Below are 12157 nucleotides of genomic sequence, written 5' to 3' on the forward strand. Positions count from 1 at the left end.
AGGATTCCAGCTGGAAGGTAGATTAATATCTTATCTATGCGTAAGTAAAGGATAGGCTTCCACAGGTACAACTTGGAAAAAACCTTAGCAAAAGGAGAAGTTACTTTATATACAATTCAAACATAATGGGTTTGGAATCTGTTCTTCAATTAGCTAGCATAATTTGTCAACAAATATCTAGAGAGCATGCCCAGCAACTATATATGGATTGTGTTCACAGCATTCCATAATATGAACTTGTTAGTGACCAATTGAATATTCAGGAGGTGTGTGGGTGTAGGTGGGTCTTGCTTTATAATGAGTTTATTAAAGTGCAACTTTGGGGACAATTTTTGCCTTTGACCAGTCTGATCCAGTTCTTATTAGAATTTTACATGCTTGCTTGTCATTTCAAAGAAATTAGAAATAATAATCAATGTATTACTGAAAACAGTTTTCTCTTACTCCCGTTAAGAACCTGTCCACTTCCTCCTCTGAGAGTCACAGTTGCTTCTGTTATCATAACTGTGTACAAGTGCTAAATTCACTTTGGTGAATCATTATCTTTTCACAGCTTTTTGCAGTCTTTGCATTTGCAACATGTGGTGGCTATTCTGGAGGACTGCGGCTCAGCGTGGACTGCGCAAACAGGACACAGAGCGACCGCAGCATTGACATAGCCTTTGCCTATCCCTTCAGGTAAGACATTGTTATTCTTTAACACCAGCATGTCAAAATTTAAATTGTAGGAGACAGCAGAAAAGGCTGCCATGGACATTGTAGGACTCCTGTATTTACGCTGAAAAAGCATGGACAACCAATAGATGGCAGCAAAGAGATAAAAAAAGGTAATTTTGGTGCCATCTGGTGGTTAGCTAGATTTTTGCCCTACAGTATGGTGACCCTATGATAGTAACTATTTCCTGACATTTCAGAAATAGGTATGGTTATATTTAAATTGATGTTTTGTGATTGGTCACGTCCATCATGGCAGCCATTTGTAATAACTGCACAGTATGTTCTCATAATTCAGTCTGTGCCAAGAAAATTATCTATCACTCATTTAGCATTACATGCAAAAGCAATTAAATCCACTTCCCTGCTCAATCCTTTTGAAAGCAGTAATTAAAAAAAAAAAAGATTCAGAGGTTCAGCTTTATAAAGACTGAAAAAAACCAGAATCCTAGAACATATATTTTTTCACTCTAATGTGACTACTAATATATATTGTAGGCCTAATTCATAGGATAATCCCAAGTGAAGTAGAATTGTGCCAAAGCAATAAATATTTTAAACCCACTGGTTGTAACACATAATACCTCTATTGGCAGTTTCAACATAAAATGGGGCAGGATGGATATTCTAAGGATAATCATAAGCTCTCTTCCATGTTTCAAACTTTAATGAAATATCTGAAGAAAAGAGATTCAATACCTTGCCACAGAATTAATAGCATAGAATTGCTTGTTTTAAGGAATACTACCAACTCTCTGTAAAAAACCCTCTTTCCATAACTTATCATTTGCTGTTTTGCTTTTAAATTCCACTTGTGTTTTTATTGGATAGTAATGATATTCACTAATTGTATGTGAGCAGTTAGCAAACTCATGAATTTTTGGTAGGGATATTTATGGTAGTCTTATGCTCTGCAAATTCGTAGTAGGTCTTTTATTACAGATTTTCTTTTCCTGCTGGCTTTGCTATTCTCTGCAGACTTTTTATATCTCACTTTTTTGAAATTCATGAAAAAGGCTCAAAAAATTATGTGAATGTATAATTTGATGCCCTTCCAAGCAAGTTATTTTCATGAACGTGTTTTACCAAAAAAATTATTTAGAGGGATGAAAGCTGTTGTATTATTTTTAAAAAATGTTTTTTGGGGGAGATTTAAAAAAAAAAAAGCTTGAAAGTTAGCCATATATTTTCTGATTCAGATGTACACAGCAAAGTTTAGTAAGCCAAGAAAAGTAGAAAATCCCCACACGCTGCAAAGCATTTTTTTTCTTTTGAAGATGAAGCTTTGTAAAACCTTAATTCTGTGTGTTCCTTTCTTTTCCATAATGCAACTGAAGATCGTCCTGAGTTTTCTTCATGTCCAAACCAGGAAGCCATGATTTAGTCAAGCTAACATGTTTCTTAAACTGGTTTCAGAACATTATAAAGTATTTCAGGATTGTGTCTGTAAGTCTTTCTGGATTTTGTGTGTAACCGGGTGAGCTCCTGTGACTCGTCCCAGCTTCTGCCAACCTAGCAGTTCAAAAGCAAGTAAAAAATGCAAGTAGAAAAAATAGGGACCACCTTTGGCGTTCCGTGCGCCTTAGGCGTTGAGTCATGCTGACAACATGACTACGGAGACGTCTTTGGACAGCGCTGGCTCTTCAGCTTTGAAATGGAGTTAAGCACCGCCCCCTAGAGTCGGGAACGACTAGCACATATGTGTGAGAGGAACCAGTCCGATATTTCCATTATTTCCATAAATCCATATTCCATCACCCCAAAAAACAAAGAGAGAAACTTTTCTTGCAATAGCTAGTTATGTACTTCAAACATGGAAATAGCTCTCCTGCAGACAATTTTTAAAAAAAATAAATAAATGAAATGACCATTTGATGAAATCAGCATTATTTTTGCACTGAAAGCTACAATCCTTTTCTAGGTATGTGTGATGTCACTGTTGGAAGAAATGTTCATCTGGGTTCAGTTCCAAGTGGGGAGGAAGACACTGGAAACATGGAGGCTGTTTGGAAAGATGGTTTAATGGTGGACAGGACTACATGGTTTGAGATCCTGGGCAATTGAGCACATGGGTGAGGGACAGAGAGAGAGATTTATACCATCTCTTGGGCTTTGAACTTGCTTCCTGTTCCTGTGAAAGAAATGTATTATGATTGGATGTCAGACTCCCATGGGACCATGCAAGGGTAACTTTGTAGGTTGTCTTAAGTTCCATGCTTGGTTGAATCTTGCTGGGTGATGTAATGAAGGGGCTTTGGGCAATTCCTATTATCCTGGTTTGGATCTTGAGTGAGGGCTAATCCTATCATGTCCTGAGGATGAAGGTCTTTTGTTTTGTAGATAAGCTGGCCCAGCCTTTTGTCTTGTAGATAGGTTGGCACCAGTCTTTTTGGGGCTATTAACAAAGGTGGGGGGGCTGCTTTCCAAGAGCAAGTTTCTCCTTTTGTCATCCAGGGTGGTATAATATTCTCCCTTTTTAATATTTCATAGAATATTTCATTCTTCTAGGGGTGGGATGAGTACTAACTTACTACATCACAATGCCCATACAAAATGGATAAAACTTGCAGCCCAGTGACATGGATGCTGCAGTGAACTCTGTTGAAGGCAGAGCAGATACTTAGGGGTGAAATGAGAGTTCTGCAACTACCAGCCCAAACCTATTAAACTACTCTGCCTATCAAAAAGAGTAACCTATATTAACAAAGAATAGACCTCCCTCTCTTCTGGCACAACAAACGAAATGTTCTCATCCGGATACAGATTCACATTATAAATTGTGGTCATAAACTTAGGATTGTTGTGTTTGGTTGGTTGGTTGCTTCGTTGACATTTGGCAGAAGAGGTCAGCCCTCATAAAATATTAAGATTTTTATGGCTCAGTCTTAAATTACGACAAGTTTCACCAATGCCTATCGTTTTGCTACCTAACAAAGATGCTCATAGCGTTGGTTTTACTTTCTCATATTAGGTCATATTGAATAGGAAAGGGCAACTGAGCAGTTGAAAATGCCAAAGGAAGAGTAATGTAGATTCAGAAGGATCCTTCTTACAGATTCTGCACAACAGGATGCAGCATTCATCTCTTCCCCTCAATTCATTTTCAACCTCAGATAAGGCAGAACAGCTTAAGGCAAACGTATGCACAAAAGCACTCAAATGAATTTTTAAAAAATGGCATTGTTGGGCCCATGAAGTGACATGGCATTGTGGAAGACAATCATGAAAGCATTGACCTATTCCTTGCTGGCCATCCTGGTGGGACTTTTTAATATAATTAGCCAGCAATGCTTTAGAACTTCAAGTCTACTAATGCATTATTGAGCACAGATGCACAGTTATAATGAGCTAAACAGAAAATTGAAGACTATAGGAGAAGGTATAAGAAATAAGAAATAGAAAATGGATTCCTATCTACAATTCTTTTTTTTTTTTTTGTATTTTTTTTAAACAAACACATAATACATCAATCCTTCCGTGTGTCATCTCGGTGTTTCTTCCATGACTTCTTCTTTTTATTACTCCTCCTATCTTCATTTCTTCCTTGGTGTTCCCATTTCTTCTCCTGTTTGATTATCAAAATCCTTATCTATGTCTCTTTTCTAACCAATCTTAAAATTTCCCCCATATCTTAAAATATTCTGTATCCACTTTCCCTTTAATCATCAAAGTTAATCTGTTCATCTCTGCACAATTTAAAATTTTTCTAATTACTTCCCCTTCCAAAGGGATTTTCTGTGCTTTCCATCTTCGTGAAATACTATCCTTGCTGCAGTTATTTTACATATAATCAAATATATATTTTCTTTACTAATTTTCTCTGGTAGGATACCCAATAGGAACAATTCAGGTTTTAAGTAAATGTGTTGTTGGGTCATTTCTTCTAACCATGTCTTAATTCTACTCCAATAGTCTCTAGCTTCTGAACATGTCCGCCACATATGATAACAAGAGGGCTGTGGTGGCTCAGGCTGTAAGATAGCCTGTTATTAAAACACAGCAGCCTGCAATTACTGCAGGCTCAAATCCCACCAGGCCCAAGGTTGACTCAGCCTTCCATCCTTTATAAGGTAGGTAAAATGAGGACCCAGATTGTTGGGGGGGCAATAAGTTGACTTTGTAAATATACAAATAGAATGAGACTATTGCCTTACACACTGTAAGCCGCCCTGAGTCTTCGGAGAAGGGCGGGATATAAATGTAAATAAAAAAAAAAAAAGATCCTATCTACAATTCTTAAGTAGAACAACAAATTAATGGGATCCAAGGACTTCACTCAAGCAAAACATTTTTTTGTTACTGACATCTATGGAATATTTTTATTACGAAGTATATAGATGTCCCACTTAAATCCCTCATATTCATCCAGGGATTTTGTAACAAGGAAGAGATACTTTGAAAAGCTTTTCACATAATTAAAGGATTATCTTCTCTGTTTCTCTTAAACACAGTTCCTAAATTGGAATGGGGGAAGAGTGATACACTTTTCATTCTTTCTTTTCTTCTGGTACGACTGGCCTGTTAGGGAACTGAAACAACTAGTTAATTCTTCATTATAGTGTGTGTGTGTGTGCACATACATACATACATACATACATACATACATACATACATATATATATATAAAATCAAGTATTATAGAACACTATTAATTGTACTGTTTATGGATAGATAGGAAAGCAGCCAAATGTATAAGATTATTTTCTAGCATTTCCTTGATTTAGGAATTAATTGACTGACTCATGGGACCTAACAATATCAGCATTGCTTGGCCCAAATCCATTTTTTATTGTTTGAAAAATGAAGGGACAGCGACATCAATAATTTGGCAAATAGACTGATCTCCGAGGAAACTTTGTTTTGACATTGATAAAACAGTGCATCCAACCACCCATAGCAGAACATTTTTGAAACCTGGTTTGAAATCTCTCTCTTTAGGGATTGATCTGAACCCATGATACTTTGAAACTAGGTAAATGTGAGACTATTCCCTCCCCTCTCTGATTTCCAAGCATTCATCTGAATGGACGATTCCAGGGGCTGAAAACAAATTCATGAACTGATACCCTTGATGTTTTACTCAGAGTGAATAGGAGCAGGGCAAATATGCAGACTTCTCCACCCATTTCCAAGTCTTTAGGCTTTGAAGGGAATACTTGAATAAGGTTAATGTGACATTAATAAATCAATAAAGATATTATCCAGAAGAAAGCATTCAATTGCATTGTTTTGAAATGTAGGAGGAGATAAATAGACCTAAAGAATTATTTCATATCTGCAAGGGTGAGGAATATTAGGCTCTCCAGATGTAATTGGATGAACTTCCATCAACAAACATTGGTAACCCTTACATATAACAGAAATAAAGGTTTAGGTAAAGTCTTAGTGTTGAGTTTGACTCAAGAAATCTATCTATCTATCTGAAAAGAAGGACTAGGGGAGACATGATAGCAGTGTTCCATCTCAGGGGTTGCCACAAAGAAGAGGGAGTCAAACTATTCTCCAAAGCACCTGAGGGTAGAACAAGCAGCAATGGGTGGAAACTGATCAAGGAAAGAAGCAACTTAGAACTAAGGAGAAATTTCCTGACAGTTAGAACAATTAATCAGTGGAACAACTTGCCTGCAGAAGTTGCTCTAACACTGGAAGTTTTTAAGAAGAGATTAGATAACCATTGTCTGAAGTGGTTTAGGGTTTTCTGCCTAAGCAGAGGGTTGGACTAGAAGACCTCTGAAGTCCCTTCCAACTCTGTTATTCTGTTTCTGTTCACAGATAGTATTTTTTTCCCTAGCAACTACATAGAAATGAGTTTCCATTGCCTCCTTTCAGAATGTATTTTTATCTCTAAATTTCGCTTACAGTCCTGGTACTTCCTAGGATTCTGTTTAGTTTCATTTAAAGTCAGCCGAAGTGAGTTAGTGTCTGCATGAGAATTGGATACATCATTTTTCCATATGATGGAATGATTTGAAATTAATATATTTTCTCCCTTGTTGCAACTTGAGGGAACAAGAGAATTTGGGATCTCGAAAACGTTCCTGGGAAATTCTTTTCCCTCTTCTACAGTGATTGGTCATATCAAGATATCACAGAGCATATCTGTGCCATTTTGTGAAGAATTCATATTAAGTATTAGTTTTGCATTATTACAATATTTGTTGTCATAATAGGAGCGGTAGTGGCACACTAGATAGAATGCAGTATTGCAGGCTGACTCTGCCCACTGCCAGAAGTTCGATCCTAACCAGCTGAAGGTCGACTCAACCTTCCATCCTTCTGAGGTCTGTAAAATGAGGACCCAGATTGTTGGGGACAATGTGCTGACTCTGTAAACCACTTAGAGAGGACTGTAAAGCACTATGAAGTGATACATAAGTGCTATTGCTATAATGACTAAACAGGTGTTTGCTTCTGATAACTAGTCTTTGACCACCTAATTATGTACAGCCCATCTCTCCCTGCAGTCTGTGAAAAAGCTTACTGCTAAGAACTCACATCTTTTTAAACTGAACTCAAGTAGGATAACTTTATAGGGAAAATGGACTTTCTCCTTCTGCAGACAGAATAAAGTCCAAATGTACCAGAGAAATCGATTGATATGAAATATCATCTACACACACACACACACACACACCAAATATCCATCTATTGCTGGTCCATCCATCAGGGACTTGCTATTTTTACTCAAGAAGAACCAAGGGTCAACCATTAGTACAATATCTACAAGTAGAAGTAGAAACAGGGAAATACCTGAGCTTATACAAAACACAACCTTGATGGATACATTCAGACTAACTTTAGTCCATTTGTGTTTTTTTGCTATAATATGAAAGGTTTTTAATTCATGAAAACATGGGTAATTTTGATAGCGCGCAAGCAAGAAGGCTCTGCTAACACAACTTGATTGCCAGTAGGAAAAATATTCTGGGGGAAAAAAAAACCAGGACAGATCTGATTCTATAATATAGTACATCCAGAAGGATAATGAGTAGGGAATTTTGAAGAATAGTTCACTGCTGCTATGAATGCTGCCAAATTACTGGCTCCTTCTTGTCATTCTGTGGGAAGAATAGAATGGCACAGAGTGGGCATTAAGCCACATGTCACCCTGCAATTTAAAACAGGAAGGTTGCCATTGGATAACACCAGAAGATGCAGTGAAGTGTAATGTAATTCTATGATTATTTGAAGTAAAATGCACTTTGTTCAAGGAGATGTATTTATCCAATAATTATTTTTAAAATGGACTCCTAAGAGACATAGCACACTAAACACATTATTTTTAAATTCTACTAAAAAGCAGAAGGAAACATGCAATAGAACTATAAATAGCAACCTTAGGTGCAGCTCCTTGGCAGAGCTGTGGGAAAAGGAGAGGATGAGTTGGAATTTGTTGATTGCCAGATGGTCTGGCAACATTTTCAGATCAAACAGATGTGACCAAATAGCTTTCCTCAAATATATGCCTTCCAGATGAGTTGGGCTTTCCCCCTTATAATTTCAGCTAATGTGGCATTTGCCATGCTGGCTGGGGATTATGGAATTTGTCCAATTACCTCTGGAAAGAAGAGCTTCAGGTTGAAGAGGAAAGTAATACAGCATCAACAGCTGCTTCCATTTACTGTATCTTCATACATTATTTCCTTGTAAATCTTTCTGTTACCGCATAGGAGAGGCAATTTGCTATAAATTATGAACAGTGGGATTAAGCATGGTTCAGTGCTAGGTTTGAGCTAATTAGTAAGGAAGAAGACCAGCAATCCATAAACACCAACTAGCAGTCAGAAGATATGATGAAAACTCCTTAATCTCCCAGGACATGGACAGACTCAAACCATAGTTTTAACTAGGAAATTGTAAGAATCTTAGGTTCAGCTATATCCACAGATGCTAGGAAATTCTTGGAAGTTTGGCATTCAGACAAACCAGCCATCAATAGACATATAAAGATAAACCACATTTACACAGCATTCAAAAGAGACAATAAATAGTTAAGGAAGCAAAAAGATCAGAACACATTCTCTCCCACTACCAACACTCAGATAAGCAGGGATTGACACAGGGGTGAAATGCGCCCAGTTCAGACCGGATCGCCGATCTGGTAGCAATGGCGGCAGGTGGTTCAGAGAACCAGTAGCAAAAAACCCTGCCCACCCCCATGCCCAGCTGAGCCGCGTGATGATCATCAGGTTTTGTTTTTTGTTTTTTTTTACTTTTAAAAGCATCTTTTCTTCGGCTGAAAAAATGCTTTAAAAAGTAAAAAAAAAAAGCCTCTGATGATTGTGCGGCTCAGCTGGAATCATCAGAACCCTTTAAAAGCATTTTTTCTACAACCTCTTTGGCCAAAGAGGTTATAAAAAAATGTTTTTAAAAGGCTCCTCTGGCGATCCCAGCTGAGTTGCCTGATCATCAGAGGCTTTTAAAAGCATTTTTTCTACAACCTCTTTGGCCAAAGAGGTTATAAAAAAATGTTTTTAAAAGGCTCCTCTGGCGATCCCAGCTGAGTTGCCTGATCATCAGAGGCTTTTAAAAGCATTTTTTACAACCTCATCAGCCAAAGAAAAATATAGAAAAATGTAGAAAAAATGCTTTTAAAAGTAAAAAAAAAAAGTTGGCCACGCCCACCCAGTCACATTACCCCACCACCAGCAAGCCACACCCACAGAACCAGTAATAACAAATTTTACATTTCACTACTGGATTGACATCAGATAAACAATCAAGCAGAAAACAGAAAACTCTAATCAAGGAACTACCAAGGGGAAAAAACCCACCACTAACACTTGCAAGGCAAGTTACTATATATAAACAAGGAGCAAATGCCATCCTCCAGAGTCAGTTGATTTGACTATGACCTTGTAGATTTGTGGATGACCTGTAGTAAGTCATGGAAAGTGGAAGTACAACTGCCCTGGTTTTGTTGGAGATGTTTTCCTGCAGATGTCACCCACAATAGCAATATCACTTAGACTTATATATTGCTTCATAGTGCTTTTTCAGCCCTCTCTAAGTGGTTTACAGAGTCAGCATATTTCCCCCAACAATCTGGGTCCTCGTTTTACTGACCTCAGAAGGATGGAAGGCTGAGTCAACCTTGAGCCTTGTGAGATTCAAACTGCCAAATCGCAGGCAGCCAGCTTTCAGCAGATGTAACCAGAATGCAGTACTGCATTCTAACCACTGTGCCACCACGGCTCATACTACACCACAGCTCATTCATCAATGCTAGTTCTTCTAATGATGGGATCTTCTATGTATTCCCATGTAACTCTGTGAGAAATAGTAGAAAGGCAAGGGATGACATATTTAGTTACCCAAGAAGAGGCAATGAAGTCCAGATTTATTTATTTATTTATTTATTATTATTCAAATTTTTATACTGCCCTTCTCCGAGGACTCAGGGCGGTGTACATCACAAATAAAACATAGATATTGAAAAAGTTAAAATACAAAATTGGTTAAAAAACTGATTCAATGCACTAAATAATTAAAACAGGGATGTTAAATTCTAAAAATTCTAAAAACCCTCAATAAAAAACGTTAGGCCAGCCCTGCTTGATGAAAAAAGAAAGTTTTGAGCTCGCGTTTAAAGGTCCGAAGATCAGGGAGAAGACGTAGCCGCACGAGTAATTCGTTCCACAGGGCCGGAGCCCCCACAGAGAACGCTCTTCCCCTGGGGGCCGCCAACCGACATTGTCTGGCCGACGGCACCCTAAGGAGGCCCTCCCTGTGAGAGCGCACTGGACGGTGGGAGGCTGTTGGCGGCAGCAGGCGGTCCAGTAAGTATCCTGGTCCAATGCCATGGAGCGCTTTAAAGGTGATAACCAGGACCTTGAATCGCACCCGGAAGACCACCGGTAACCAATGCAGCCTACGCAGGAGAGGTGTTACATGGGAGCTATGTGACGCCCCCTCTATCCCCCGCGCAGCCGCATTCTGCACCAGCTGGAGCCTCCTGGTGCTCTTCAAGGGGAGCCCCATGTAGAGAGCATATAAAAGATATGGGAAGAATATGTTTCAAAGAGACTCCATCTTAATTAACCCATTATAATTGAGGCTGGGACTTTCATCTCCTTTCCTGACCACATCACAAATGACACCATTCAACAACATTTTGGTGTAGCACCAATTATAGAGAAGATTTATTTATTTATTTATTATTTATTATTTTGATTTTTATACCGCCCTTCTCCCAAAGGACTCAGGCGGTGTACATCACAAATAAAACATAGATATTGAAAAAGTTAAAATACAAAATTGGTTAAAAAACTGATTCAATGCACTAAATAATTAAAACAGGGATGTTAAATTCTAAAAATTCTAAAAACCCTCAATAAAAAACGTTAGGCCAGCCCTGCTTGATGAAAAAAGAAAGTTTTGAGCTCGCGTTTAAAGGTCCGAAGATCAGGGAGAAGACGTAGCCGCACGAGTAATTCGTTCCACAGGGCCGGAGCCCCCACAGAGAACGCTCTTCCCCTGGGGGCCGCCAACCGACATTGTCTGGCCGACGGCACCCTAAGGAGGCCCTCCCTGTGAGAGCGCACTGGACGGTGGGAGGCTGTTGGCGGCAGCAGGCGGTCCAGTAAGTATCCTGGTCCAATGCCATGGAGCGCTTTAAAGGTGATAACCAGGACCTTGAATCGCACCCGGAAGACCACCGGTAACCAATGCAGCCTACGCAGGAGAGGTGTTACATGGGAGCTATGTGACGCCCCCTCTATCCCCCGCGCAGCCGCATTCTGCACCAGCTGGAGCCTCCTGGTGCTCTTCAAGGGGAGCCCCATGTAGAGAGCATATAAAAGATATGGGAAGAATATGTTTCAAAGAGACTCCATCTTAATTAACCCATTATAATTGAGGCTGGGACTTTCATCTCCTTTCCTGACCACATCACAAATGACACCATTCAACAACATTTTGGTGTAGCACCAATTATAGAGAAGATTTATTTATTTATTTATTATTTATTATTTTGATTTTTATACCGCCCTTCTCCCAAAGGACTCAGGGCGGTGTACAGGAAAAAATAAAATAGGCAATACAATGTACAATTTAAAATGCAAATTAAAAAACTTATTTTATAATTAGCCTAAAAAGTTTAAAATATATAATAAACTAAAACCCCATTTAAAATTATTAATAAAAAATTTAAAATCGATAAAATTTAAGCCAGCCCCGCGCGAATGAAAAGATGTGTCTTCAGTTCGCGGCGAAAGGTCCGAAGGTCAGGTATTTGGCGTAAACCTGGGGGAAGCTCGTTCCAGAGTGTGGGAGCCCCCACAGAGAAGGACCTTCCTCTGGGGGCCGCCAGCCGACATTGCTTGGCGGACGGCACCCTGAGAAGTCCCTCTCTGTGAGAGCATAGGGGTCGGTGGGAGGCATGCGGTAACAGCAGGCGGTCCCGTAAGTACCCAGGCCCTAAGCCAAGATGAGAGAAGGCCAG

General features: G+C 39.0%; 1 protein-coding gene across 1 annotated transcript in view; it reads left to right on the plus strand.

Annotated features, from left to right (window-relative positions):
* SYNPR (synaptoporin) overlaps window positions 1-12157 on the plus strand; it is a 45261-nt gene that overhangs the window by 21280 nt on the left and 11824 nt on the right. The window contains exon 3 of the mRNA XM_058167808.1: window positions 554-678. Within this exon, the coding sequence (XP_058023791.1) occupies window positions 554-678 (125 nt within the window). The remainder of the gene's footprint in view (window positions 1-553; window positions 679-12157) is intronic.

The sequence above is a fragment of the Ahaetulla prasina genome, chromosome 2 (assembly GCF_028640845.1).
Source record: "Ahaetulla prasina isolate Xishuangbanna chromosome 2, ASM2864084v1, whole genome shotgun sequence".
Taxonomy (NCBI): domain Eukaryota; kingdom Metazoa; phylum Chordata; class Lepidosauria; order Squamata; family Colubridae; genus Ahaetulla; species Ahaetulla prasina.